General features: G+C 54.8%; 1 protein-coding gene across 2 annotated transcripts; it reads right to left on the bottom strand.

The window, feature by feature from the left end:
* Positions 1–8,580, bottom strand: MAP1LC3B (microtubule associated protein 1 light chain 3 beta). 2 transcript variants are annotated; one of them, XM_081274401.1, is made up of 4 exons: positions 8,224–8,580; positions 3,835–3,890; positions 1,031–1,137; positions 1–466 (listed from the first exon to the last, which is right to left on the bottom strand). In XM_081274401.1, the coding sequence occupies exons 1-4, from the start codon at positions 8,369–8,371 to the stop codon at positions 292–294; spliced, it is 486 nt and encodes a 161-aa protein (XP_081130527.1). In that variant the 5' UTR covers positions 8,372–8,580; the 3' UTR covers positions 1–291. The 2 variants fall into 2 exon arrangements, with proteins under 2 accessions (XP_081130527.1, XP_081130528.1); XM_081274402.1 differs by having other exon boundaries at positions 8,200–8,561.
* Between the last annotated feature and the right edge of the window lie 3,003 nt (positions 8,581–11,583).

Raw genomic sequence — 11,583 nt, 5'->3', positions numbered from 1 at the left:
TAACTTGGAGGTCTATTTTATTGGCAACTTAGGATGCAAAGTATTTTATTCTTAAACATCTAAAATTTGAAGACAAGATGCCTAGGTTAAATAATGAGGTTCCCAAAGCTGAGTGTGCTCACTTGGAGCTCCATTTTTCTGCTTGAAATACAAAAACAACCCCCAAAGCTCCCTCCCAGGTGGAACACAAGTGCCCCATGGCCTGTGACTGGGCGAGCTCACGAGTCTCAGTTGGCGACATCCCTTTTTCTCCTTGGCAAGGGCTTGGAAAGCTGGACGCAGGGTCCTGGTCTACTCGGCCGACCCGCTCCCGAACGTCTCCTGGGAGGCGTACACCATGTACAGGAAGCCGTCCTCGTCCTTCTCCCTCTCGTACACCTCCGACACGGGCGTGGACACGCTCACCATGCTGTGGCCGTTCACCAAGAGGAAGAAGGCCTGGTTTGCGTTGAGCTGCAGGCGCCTCCTATTGAAAGAAAGCCACGTGAAGAGGGGACGCCAGCCTTCACGGGGACCTTCACACCACAGAAGCGCAGATGGAAGAGCTTGCAGTTGCTGCGTCTAGCTACGTAGGACCAGCATCCCCCTCGCAGACCGGCTGGCCCTTCCTGAGCACTCTCCCCACCCTGCAGCGTGAGGAGTAGACTGGTGGGCACCAGGATGCCACGCTGGGTGCCATCCCCTGCACCCCACCGAAGACGGGATGAGCCGTGATCACTGCCGGGCCATCTTTACCACACGGCCAAGGGCAGTCTTCAACTGGCATGCCGTCCACACAGCCCTGAGAAAAACGGACGTAAGCCTGTACAGATGACTGTCGACATTTGTTTTAGTCATTTTGCTGAACCCACTTAAGTAACTGTGACATTTTAAAGAAACAACATCTGTACTAGATGTTATGGACGGATCAGAAGGGACCCAAGGTTCTCCACCCAAGAAACAGGGAAGAACTCAGTGGTTTCGTTAGGCTGGCAGAGCCAAAAGTGGACACAGCCACTCAAGGAGTATGAGACCAAGAAAGCAGCAGTACCTGATTATCTTGATGAGCTCGCTCATGTTGACGTGGTCGGGCACGAGGAACTTGGTCTTGTCCAGCACAGGCAGCTGCTTCTCACCCTTGTATCTTTCTATTATCACCTAGAGAAGCCAGAGGCGACGTTCCAGCAGCAGGAAAGGCAGATGCTTCCCAGCCGCAGCGGGCACAGGCCTTGCAGGCTCCGCCCGGCTCTCCTGAGCGAGCGAGCGAGCGCTTCCCGGCTGTCTTGGTCTCTGGCGGGATGTGCAGGAGAGGAACCCTAGAGGAACCGGGGCCACCACCAGGTGGGGAAAGCTGCTCTGCTTGAATTGGGAGCCATACAAGATCAACACCTCGTCAGAAAAAGGCCCTCGGCCTCACACAGGGGCACACGCCTGTCATCCCAAGGACCCAGGAGCAGAGGCAGGAGGATCACAATTTGAGGACAGCCTTAGCACCTTAGCAAGACCCTGACTCAAAAATAAAGGGTTTAGAGATGTAGCTCAATGGTAGAGCACCTGGGTTCAATCCTCGGCACCAGAACAAAATACCAAAAGCTACAGAACGTGGAACTACGCAGGCAAGGAAACGGCTCCATGTTCGGGACTGATATTAGCGTGTTAGTTTCTCGCCACACTTCCAAGAGGAAAGTTTTCTTTTTGTTAGTTCTGAGCTGCTACACAATCCCACCACAGATGGGCCTTTGAGCCTTGTCACCATCTGCATTCACCAAGCGCCAAAGACTCTCTCCTTACATGGTGCTTCTACCTGTCACAGCAATGGCAGAGAGACCAGGAGAGACTCTTAACATAAATGCTCTTCTGCACGCAGATCCTCAGAGGGGACACATCAGGCTCTGCGCATAAGGAGGCCACTTGGGCTGCTGTCCCCTCTCTTGCCAGGATCCGGAGCACACACACAGCCCTGTGTTCCATCCCCAGCACCACGCAAGAGGGAAAAAAAATCAGCCTAGTCAGAAAAAGACTGACAGGTGACATCCACAAGGAGATAGCAGCGTGCAGACGCCACGCGCCTGGGTCTACACGGCTGTGGAGGACCCCGAGGCAGTGCACGGCTCTGGGGTCTTGGCTTAGAAGAGATCAGAGAATGAGGTCAGGACCTCGGCAGCCTTTGCTAAAGGAGCGCTGCTGGCTGAGGCCAGGCCTGGCTGGCCACCCAGCGAAGACACTTCAACTAAGATCTGCGGGGCCACGTTTTGGCTCTTGTCCTTTTCATTTCTATCTAACTGGGGAGAGATGGGAAAGCATGGGGTGAGAGCCTTGGCCAGGTCTGAAGAGTGGCCCAGGAAGCAGTTCACTCGGGGTCAGCTTCTGCTCTCGGGCATCTGCACAGAGGGTCTGAAGCTGCGCTGCCAGAGTTGCTCTGACTGCTCTGTTTTCCAGGCACCACCCGTGACAGCTTGGCTCACACCTGCTCAGGTGTTCCCAGTGTGGAAGTGCAGACAAAAGTTTGTGCCAGGAACTCGGTGCTGCAGTAGGACAGTCGGCCATCAGCGTACACAGGCTGCAAAAGTCCTGGAGGGCTCCTGGCCAGCTGTCTGCTTCCAGCTGCTAGCAAGTGCCAGTGTGCAGACCCCGGGTGCTCAAAAGCAGAGCAAAGCTTCAAATCCACAAAAGCCTCCTCGATCTAGGAGGGCTCTGCTTGGGGAGCTCACGCCTGGGGTGACTCCTTACCCCTGAGCATGAGGACAAAGTGCAATGTCCACCCAGCACAGGGAGACACAGTGTGTTGTTCTATACTGCAGTGCTGTGCACCCTCGGGGCCCAACCCTCAGAGGCACCATCTTCCCCCTCTCAGTTCAGTATGAACTGACCAGTGAGAAAGTCACACGTGAAACTAAGACTACCTAGAAGCTGGCAGTGGGTATAGCCAACACTGGGCACCCAGGGACCCAAGTCATGGGAACACGTGCAACATCTGGGCTCCTCTGGCATGTTAAGAGGAGGGCACCAGGACTTCTCCCAGAATCCTAGTAACCAGCCACCAGCCCCTGGGAACTCTGCGTCGAGGCCTGAACTGAGCCTGTCTAGACCAAAGGTGGGCTCTTTTTGAATGGTTTTGCTCTAGACCTCATGCCCAGAAGCCCGTCCAAGGTCTGCTGCCAGAGGATGCAGCTAGGAGATACTGCTGAGCAGGCAGCAATTACACCAGAAGCGCCTGAGGGTGCAGGTGGTCTCCGCCTTCTGCAGGCAGCCAGACTAGGGAGGGGCCCCTGAGGCACCTGCAGGCAGCAGTCTTGGTGAAGCCCGGGGCCCACTTTCCCCAGCAGTCACCTGGCCAAGCCTCCAGTAGAAGACAGGGAGGACGTCTTGGCATAATTAAATAGTTGGCTTGGCTGGGCCACAGGCACTGGCCCACGCCTGTAAGCCCAGTGACTTGGGAGGCTGAAGCAGGAAGACTGCAAGTTCAAAGCCAGCCTCAGCAACTCTCAGCAAGACACTTTCTCTAACTAAAGTACAGAAAAGGCTGGGAATTGGATAAGTGCCCCTGAGTTCAATCCCCAGTACCAAAAACAAAACAAAGAAAAAAAACAGAAGAAGTTGGCAGGGCGCAACGTAGGCCCCGGTGCATCCTCAGTACCCAACAGGAAAAAAGCCTAGGTTGCAGCCCCCCTCCCTCCCTTCTCAAATAAGTACACTGGGCTTGTGGAGCGTGAGACATTGAGGCAGTGAAGTCAGATTAGCAGGAAGAATGGGACCTAACCCCAGGCTGCACCTGGGGTCTGTGTCCGAGGACCCCTGAGGAGGCCCTGTCAAGTGGGGCATGCGGGCTACTCTCTCCTCCCCCAGAGGACCTACCGGGATCTTGGTGGGATGCTGCTCGCGGATGAGTCGCACGTCTTCTACTCTTTGTTCTGCAGGAAGAGGAAGAGAGGAGGAGGCATGAGCACCGACTGAACCCAGGGGCACTTAACCACCAAGCCTCGTCCCCAGCCCTTTGTTAATAATCAGATACGGGGTCTCGCCAAGTTGCTTAGGACCTCACTGAGTTGCTGAGGCTGGCTCTGATCCTCCTGCCTTAGCCTACCGAGCTGCTGGGATTACAGGTGTAATCACCACACCCAGCTTAAAATCAATTTTTGTTCAGTTTTCATGATTCAATTTGGAATAGGAATCCATTGTAAACCACAAACTATTCAGAGAGGTTTTCTTTTATCAATTCTAGCTTTTCAGTGACCTAAGGGAAAAGAAACTGCGCAAGAAAAAAGGAATATGGAAAGGAAAAGTACTTGAATTATTTGAGTTTTTGACAGTTTTGCTCAGTACCTAAAGGAAATCAAAGCTTAAAGTACAAAGCCTTCTGTTGAATATTTTCCAAGAATCTCGCTTCTCCCTTTCAACATAATCACTTATTTCTACTTTTCAACAAGTGCCAGGCTCTCCGTGCGACTGGGTTAGGGTCGTGGGAGCTCTTGGCAGACCTGACTCCAGGGCGGGAAGTGGGCAGGGTGCCACTCAGGGCACAGCAGTGTTGGTGTGTGTTCTATCCCCAGGATGGAGGACAGACATTCCAAAGCAGTGCACAGACACAGGATCAAGATGGCATCACCCGGGGCTGGGGATGTGGCTCAATCGGAGCACGCTCGCCTGGCATGTGTGTGGCCCGGGTTTGATCCTCAGCACCACATACAAACAAAGATGTTGTGTCCTCCGATAACTGAAAAGTAAATATTAAAAAAAAAATTCTCTCTTAAAAAAAAAAAAAGATGGCATCTCCCAAAATCTTCAACCAAACCTTTACAAAATGACCTCAATTTTGAATAGGATTCATTCTCATGGTATTTGCAATTAAATCTTATGAACTTCTTGAGGAAATAGCTCCAGAAAAAAGATGGGTTTGCTCTACCAACACAAATTCATTCCAATACTGCCCATTTCATTTGGATGTAAAAAAGACTTCAGCATCACCTTTTATGAAATCTATTGAAGTACAGCACAGAGGTTCTGCTTTCCCCTCTCATATTTTAAAATCAACTTAAGATAAGTTATTAAATATAAACGTGTTTTCCGTGGACAGGGAAGCTTCGAACCCCTGAGTGTGAGTATGCATTCCCGCCAAGCAAGCAGCAAGGCCAAGATGCACTCAGCCATTGTTAAGAGCGGACCCAAGAGAAAGACTACAAAAAAAAAAAAAAAAAAGTGAGCCTCACAGCTTCCACCCTGAACCACTCCGTTTCCCAGTGAGGGGTTCCCCATCTGTCCTCCCCAGAGAGGTGCTGGCCTTCCAGGTTGACTCCTGTCCACCCTCCAAATCGTCAGTGGGGATTGCTCAGGACGCAGGGAAACCTCAATTCAATTAATCCACTCTAACAGACTGCTCTCAACACACTCTAGGACATATTCACACTTCAAAGCTCATAGTGGTAAACAAAAGTGGGATCAGGAATATAAATAGTAATAAGTGCTGGAGAGGACGTGGAGAAAAAGGAACACGGAAGCTGTCGGCGGGATTGTTAATCAGCGCCATGACGGTAGGAATCGGCACGGAGGCACCTCAGAAGACTAGCCAGGAGCTGCCAGATGGTCCGGCCACCCTACCCCTCAGCATTTACCCTGAAGAATCAAAGCCATCTTACTTCAGTGACCTACCCACACCAGTGTTGGCAGCAGCACAACTCACAACAGCCAAACTGTGGAACCAGCCCAGGTGTCCATCAGTGGATGAATGGATAAAGAAAATGTGGTCTATACACACAATGGAGTTTTGTCAGCCATAAAGAAAAATGGAATTATATCACTTTTAGGAAAATGAATGGATCTAGAGATCACCATGTTAAGTGAAATAAGCCAAACTCAGCAGGCAGGTCAAGGGTCCTACGCTGTATGCTGAAGCAAGACAGAAAGAAAAAAAAGCTTGTACCGATACCTTACAGCACTTCCCATCCACGTGTACAACTGTAATGCACCAATAAAAAATGTGGAAAAAAACAGAAGTGGAAACATTCAGGCTGAGGGGATTTCTTTTTTTTTTTTTAATATTTATTTTCTAGTTATCGACGGACACAACATCTTTGTTGGTATGTGGTGCTGAGGATCGAACCCGGGCCGCACGCATGCCAGGTGAGCACGCTACCGCTTGAGCCACATCCCCAGCCCCTAGGGGGGATTTCTTTAAAAACACCAGAAAACAAGTCTATCTGGGTACGCACAGAAAGGAAGAAATAAAAAGGGTCTTTTCTTAAAAAAGGGTCCAGGACTGGGGATGCAGCTCAACGGGAGAGCCCTCGCCTGGTGTGTGCAAGGCTGTGGGTTCAGTCCCCAGCACCAAAAATAAAAAGAGCCAGGTGTGATGGTGCTAGCCTATAATCCCAGTGACCTGAGGGGACAGGGCAGCAGGATGACAAGTTCCAGACCAGCCTGGACAACTTAGGAGACCCTGTCTCAAAAAGGAAAAAAAGGGCTAGGGTATGGCTCAGTGGGAGAGTGCCCCTGGGCTCAATCCCCAGAACCACAAAATCAAAACAGAAAGCGACTTCCATTAAAGGTGGAAAAGAGGCATAAAGGGACCAGGACTCCCTGGGAGGAAAGCACTGCACAGCTGGCTGAGGTGGGGGAACATGGAAGAACCCACTGGCCTGCAGCTGGAGCCCCTCCTGTGAGGCGACTGTGAAGGAAGCCAAGTGTGACCCAGCACGTCGACACAGGAGGGAATGCCTTCACTCCACACTCCTCCTGGCACTGTAATGACCGTGTATTATCGATCTGCTGCCGCAGACTGGCGGGACAGCCGGGGCCCTGCTCCAGCCACCTCAGTCTTCTACCCATGTCCCCACCACCCCCAGCCTTGCACAGAGAAGACCGTTAATAAGAAGAAAAACGGTTAATAATAAGAGCTAAAGGAAAAGCAGCAAAGTGACGTGAACTACTCCAAGGGCACATGGAGACCCACCCTCCAGTCCTCAGCAGCCTTGAGGGCAGAGGGCAGAGGGCAGGAGTGTGCCTGTTCTACCCAGAGAGCACTTGCAGCACCTTCTGCTCTCACCATCTCCAGAGTGGCTTCACTGAGCAAGAGGGAAGCATGACGGTCCCCAGACTCTGCATGGCTGAGCGCTGTTCTCAGAGTGCCTCTGACTTTGGCAGGACTCTGGCAGTCCGCCTGTCCACTATTTATTCTGCACCAACAACCCTTCCATGGAGAAACACTTCCACCGGTGCAGCCTGAGACCCAAGTTTGCCATCCTCAGTAACACCTCGGCTGAACCTGCCTGCAAAGCAGATCTTTTGCTAAATAAACTGGGGCACCCAGAAGAAAATGGAGTCAAATCACATTTGAGAAGACTGAATCCAATATTATTTGCTCAATTTTAATTTTTGAAATTTGTGTCTTAAAATCTGCAAGGACACACTGCCGACCTCGCCCTGGCCCACTGCGCACAGCCTCGGCGGACAGCGAAGGCTACCTGCGGGAGCTGAGGGAGCAGCGGCCTTGGTGGTGAGCGCCACCTCCCGGGCCCCACCCGGCGACTACACTAGAAGGGAGGGACGGTTTAGGGCGAGCCCTGATCCGCTCCGCGAGGGAACCCTCGGGGCAGCGCGGAGTTGGTTCCCTCCACCGGGGCTTCAGCCCGCCCGCGGGGACGGGGAGCGTCTCGGGCTCCACGGCGGGGGCCCCCTGGACCCCCACCTTCCCGGGGCCGCGGCGCAAAGCGGGTCTCCAAATATTGGAACCTTTCTGCAAAGTGACAGAAAGGCCTTAGACGGGCAGGGGACAGGGGTGACCTAGGAGAAAACCCCCGGGACCAGGCAGACCGGAGATCGCGAACTGGCGCGGCCACCATCGGGACGCAGACCGAGCCTCGCACGGTCCCTGCGTCGTTCGTCCTGCCCTTCCAGCTCTTCCTGGCGGCCTGGGAGCGACACTCCAAGACCCCCGGGGACGGGACGACCCCATCGCGGGGGGAAGCGGGCCTCGGGCGCCAGCGTCGCCGGCCACTGCGCAAGGCGGGAGGGCGCGGGGCCGCTGCAGCCCGCGGACCCCGACGGCAGCCGGCACTCAGGGCCCCCGCGACCCCCAGGACCCCCGCGACTCCCACGACCCCGGCCCCCGCAGTCCCCGCGACCCCCGGTCCCCGCCGCCCCCTGCGACCCCCGACCCTCGCGGCCTCCACAGCCCCCTCGACCCCACAGCCTCTGTGGCCCCCGCTCCCCGCCCGCCCGGCCCACCGTCCGCGGTCCCCCGGCTCCCACCGAAGGTGCGGCGCTGCTTGAAGGTCTTCTCCGACGGCATGATGCTGGAGGTCCCGGGCTCGGCGGCTGCGGGTCCGACTCTGGCGACGGCGACTTCCCTTGTGTCTCCTCGGCCCGCAGCCGGGTCAGGTGACCCACGCCGCGTCATCGGGGGCGGGGCCGGGCCCCTGTGGCCGCCATGACGGGCGTGGCGGAAGTCGTGGGCCGCGCGCAGCTCAGGCTCGGGGTCGACTGCGCGTGCGCATCGCAAGAGGTGGGGCGCGTGCTGTGGCCGGGCAGGTCCCGCGGGAGGTCGCCTCCGGGCTCCTTCTCCGCGCTCCGGTGTCCCCCTGCCACCTGTCGCCCCGGCCCACGCTGGCGGAGCCCCACCCAGCCGGTCCAGGCGTCCGCATCAAGTTCCGCCCTGAGGCCCCGCGGCGCCCTCCGCGGGCCGATGTCCGAGCCGGCTGGTCCTCGGGTCACCCCGGCTCCGCGCCTCGGCCCCGCCCCGCCGCGCGCTGGTGCCCCAAGGCCGCTGGCTCGGTGCCCGGCCTTCCTCGAGCCCCTGGTGGTGTGTCACAAAGTAACCGCGCCGCGCCCTGAAGCGGGCCCGTGGCGGGGCCGTGGCGGGGCCCGGGGGCGCGCTCCCGCGCAGACCTGCCCGCGGCTCCGCCCCGGGGCCAGCGGAGGATGCGGCCTCCCAGGGCAGCCCTTAGCTGGACGCGGGCGCTCCCCCGACCTCCGCTCGGCCCGAGGCGGCCTGGCCTCGGCAGCCCCTGCTCTGTTGACGGGGGCGGGTTTGGGGGAGGAACCCAGGCCTCCCACTTCCCAGGCAGGCGCTCACCGCCCAGCCCCTCCCCGACCCCCTGCTCTTCTCTGCTGCCAGGAATTGAACCCGGGGCGCTTCACCGCCGAGCCGCCTCCCCAGCCTTTTCACAGTTTGAGACAGGGTCTCCGTGGTTGCTTAGGGCCTTGCTAAATTGCCGAGGCTGTCCTCCAACCTGCGATCCTCCTGCCTCAGAGTCCGAGTACCAGCATTATGGTCACATGCCACCACACGGTTTTTTGTTTTGTTTTTTGAAGAGTGTATGGTTTTTGTTTTTGCTGAGGGCCATTGCCAAATAGGAATGACGCATCGAAATTTCCTTGCCAGCGTACCCCATGTTAAATGGACTTGCCTCGGAATTTCGCTGTTGACCTTGCTTGTGTGTTTGAGAAAGGTGACCCTGCTCAAGGACGAGGGTGGATCCAGGTTTAGGGTGTATCCTGCAGGTTTTAGGAAGTATCCCGGTTTAAGACAATCTGGGTTTAAGGCAGTTCCAGGTTTAAGGTTATTGCTGCTGGGAATAGGGTGTATCCTGCTGCCTGAGTTCCCGGTGAGTTCTCGTGGAATTGAGAAAGTATTTTTGGGACGTGAATTGTGCGGCAGAACTTCGGATTTCCCCAGAGCATGTGTAGAGGCCGGTGTGAGTTCAGGAATAAAGAATTGCTGTTTGAATCTACAAGGTGTGTGGTGGCTCGAGATTCTGTGCCCAGCCAAGACTGCGGCATGTTTTGTTCTTTTGGAACTAAGGACTGAACCCTGCGGTGCTCTATCACTGAGCTACATCCCTAACCCTTTTTATTTTATTTACAGGCAGGATCCTGCTAAATTGTTGAGGCTGGCCTCAAACTTGGAATCCTCCTGCCTCAGCCTCCTGTGTCACTGGAATTAAAGTGCTCATCACCACACCCAGCAAAGGAGTCATTTTTCCGTTGTTTTGTCTCTACAAGGCAAATAAATTTGAAATGACCAATCTAAATAAACTAAGATCTTTTTTCTTGCCAGGTGTGGTGGTGCATGCCTGTGATCCCAGCTACTCAGGAGGCTGAGTCCAGAGCAGGAGGATTGAAAGTTCCAGGTCAGCCTGGACAGTTTAGCAAGACCCTGTCAAAACAACAAGCAGTTGAGGCTGGGTGAAGCTCAGGCAGAGTGCTCCAGGGTTCCATCCCCGGTGCCCAGAGGGGGTGGGGTGAGGCACTGACTGCTGGCTGATTATTTTTCTGGACTCATGATTGACTGGTGAGCAAGTATGGACTGGTAAGTGCTTTCTTGGCTTAGTTGCTACTTTGCAGGAGATGGGTTTTTCCTTTCTCTTGCTGGACAACTGTTCCAAATGTAAGAGAAAAAAACGTCAATATCTGGCAGATGGAGGTGGGGGAGGGAAGCAGGGATTTTCTCTCTTCCCTGAGGCCTCAGGTTCATGGCCGGAGCGCCAGGTGGTGGTAGGTGAGGGCTACTCTTTCTGTTCTTTTTTTTTTTTTTTTTTTTAAAGAGAGAGTGAGAGAGGAGAGAGAGAAGAGAATTTTTAATATTTATTTTTTAGTTCTCGGCGGACACAACATAGATGTTGGTATGTGGTGCTGAGGATCGAACCCGGGCCGCACGCCCAGGCGAGCGCGCTACCGCTTGAGCCACATCCCCAGCCCCCTCTTTCTGTTCTTGAAACTCCAAGTTCACGTTGGCAAAGCTGCTTTGTTCTACCCCAACCTGTTATTCCAACCCTGATCTAAAACCAATGTCTCCACAGTTCTCAAGACGACCCAAAGTGGTCAGGAGCACGAAGGTGGCTGATGCTGGGGCAGCATTGAGGCAAGAGGATGGTAGACCCAGGCCGGCCTGGGCACCTTGGCCAGAGCGCTTGCCAAGCAGCTGTAAGGCCCTGGAATAGCCAGCAGCACACTTAGTAAAAATAGCACACTTTTGTCAACAGTATAGAGGTCACACCTATGATGGTTTTTGATTCACGTACAAAGAGACAATATCATGTAAAATTCCAAACAGAAGTGCACTTGAGCAGGGTGACACATTCCACGTGACTCGAAGGTTAATTAGGTGAGAACTATTTGGAATGGCCACTATGAGTTGTATATTCGTAGCATGCGCACCGAGTGACTCATATCTAAGTAATACTGCCCCTGAGATAGTCCCCATAAAGTAGAACACGTCTTTCTTTGACTTCATCCAGTGCTTTCTCTACGAATTTCGTGGTGCTTTAATACTGTCCATAGCACATTCTAGAAAGCCAGGCAGAGGAAGCTTTCGTTAATCCGCACCCTGTTTCTTTTTTTTCATACCACGAAAGGGCCATACCGTGGGCGGAACCACGTAACGCAAACTGCCTGAGAAGCTGGGGCACTTGGCGGAGACGCGACCCAGGCTGGCCCGGCACCAGCAGCCAGCGGCAGGTGCCCTGCGCAGCCCCGCCACACTCAAGATGGAGCGCGCGGCTCCCAGGCGCTCAGGGCTGGCCCGCCGCCTCCTCCCGCCCCGCCTGTCTCTGATTGGAGGACACGGCCCACCGGCTTTGTTGTCTGCGCGGCTATTGGCCAGCCGTCCGA

Source organism: Spermophilus citellus (genome assembly GCF_964194105.1).
Source record: "Spermophilus citellus genome assembly, chromosome: 18".
NCBI classification, from domain to species: domain Eukaryota; kingdom Metazoa; phylum Chordata; class Mammalia; order Rodentia; family Sciuridae; genus Spermophilus; species Spermophilus citellus.
Note: the sequence above shows the minus strand (reverse complement) of the source record. Positions and strands in the feature narration are given on the sequence as shown.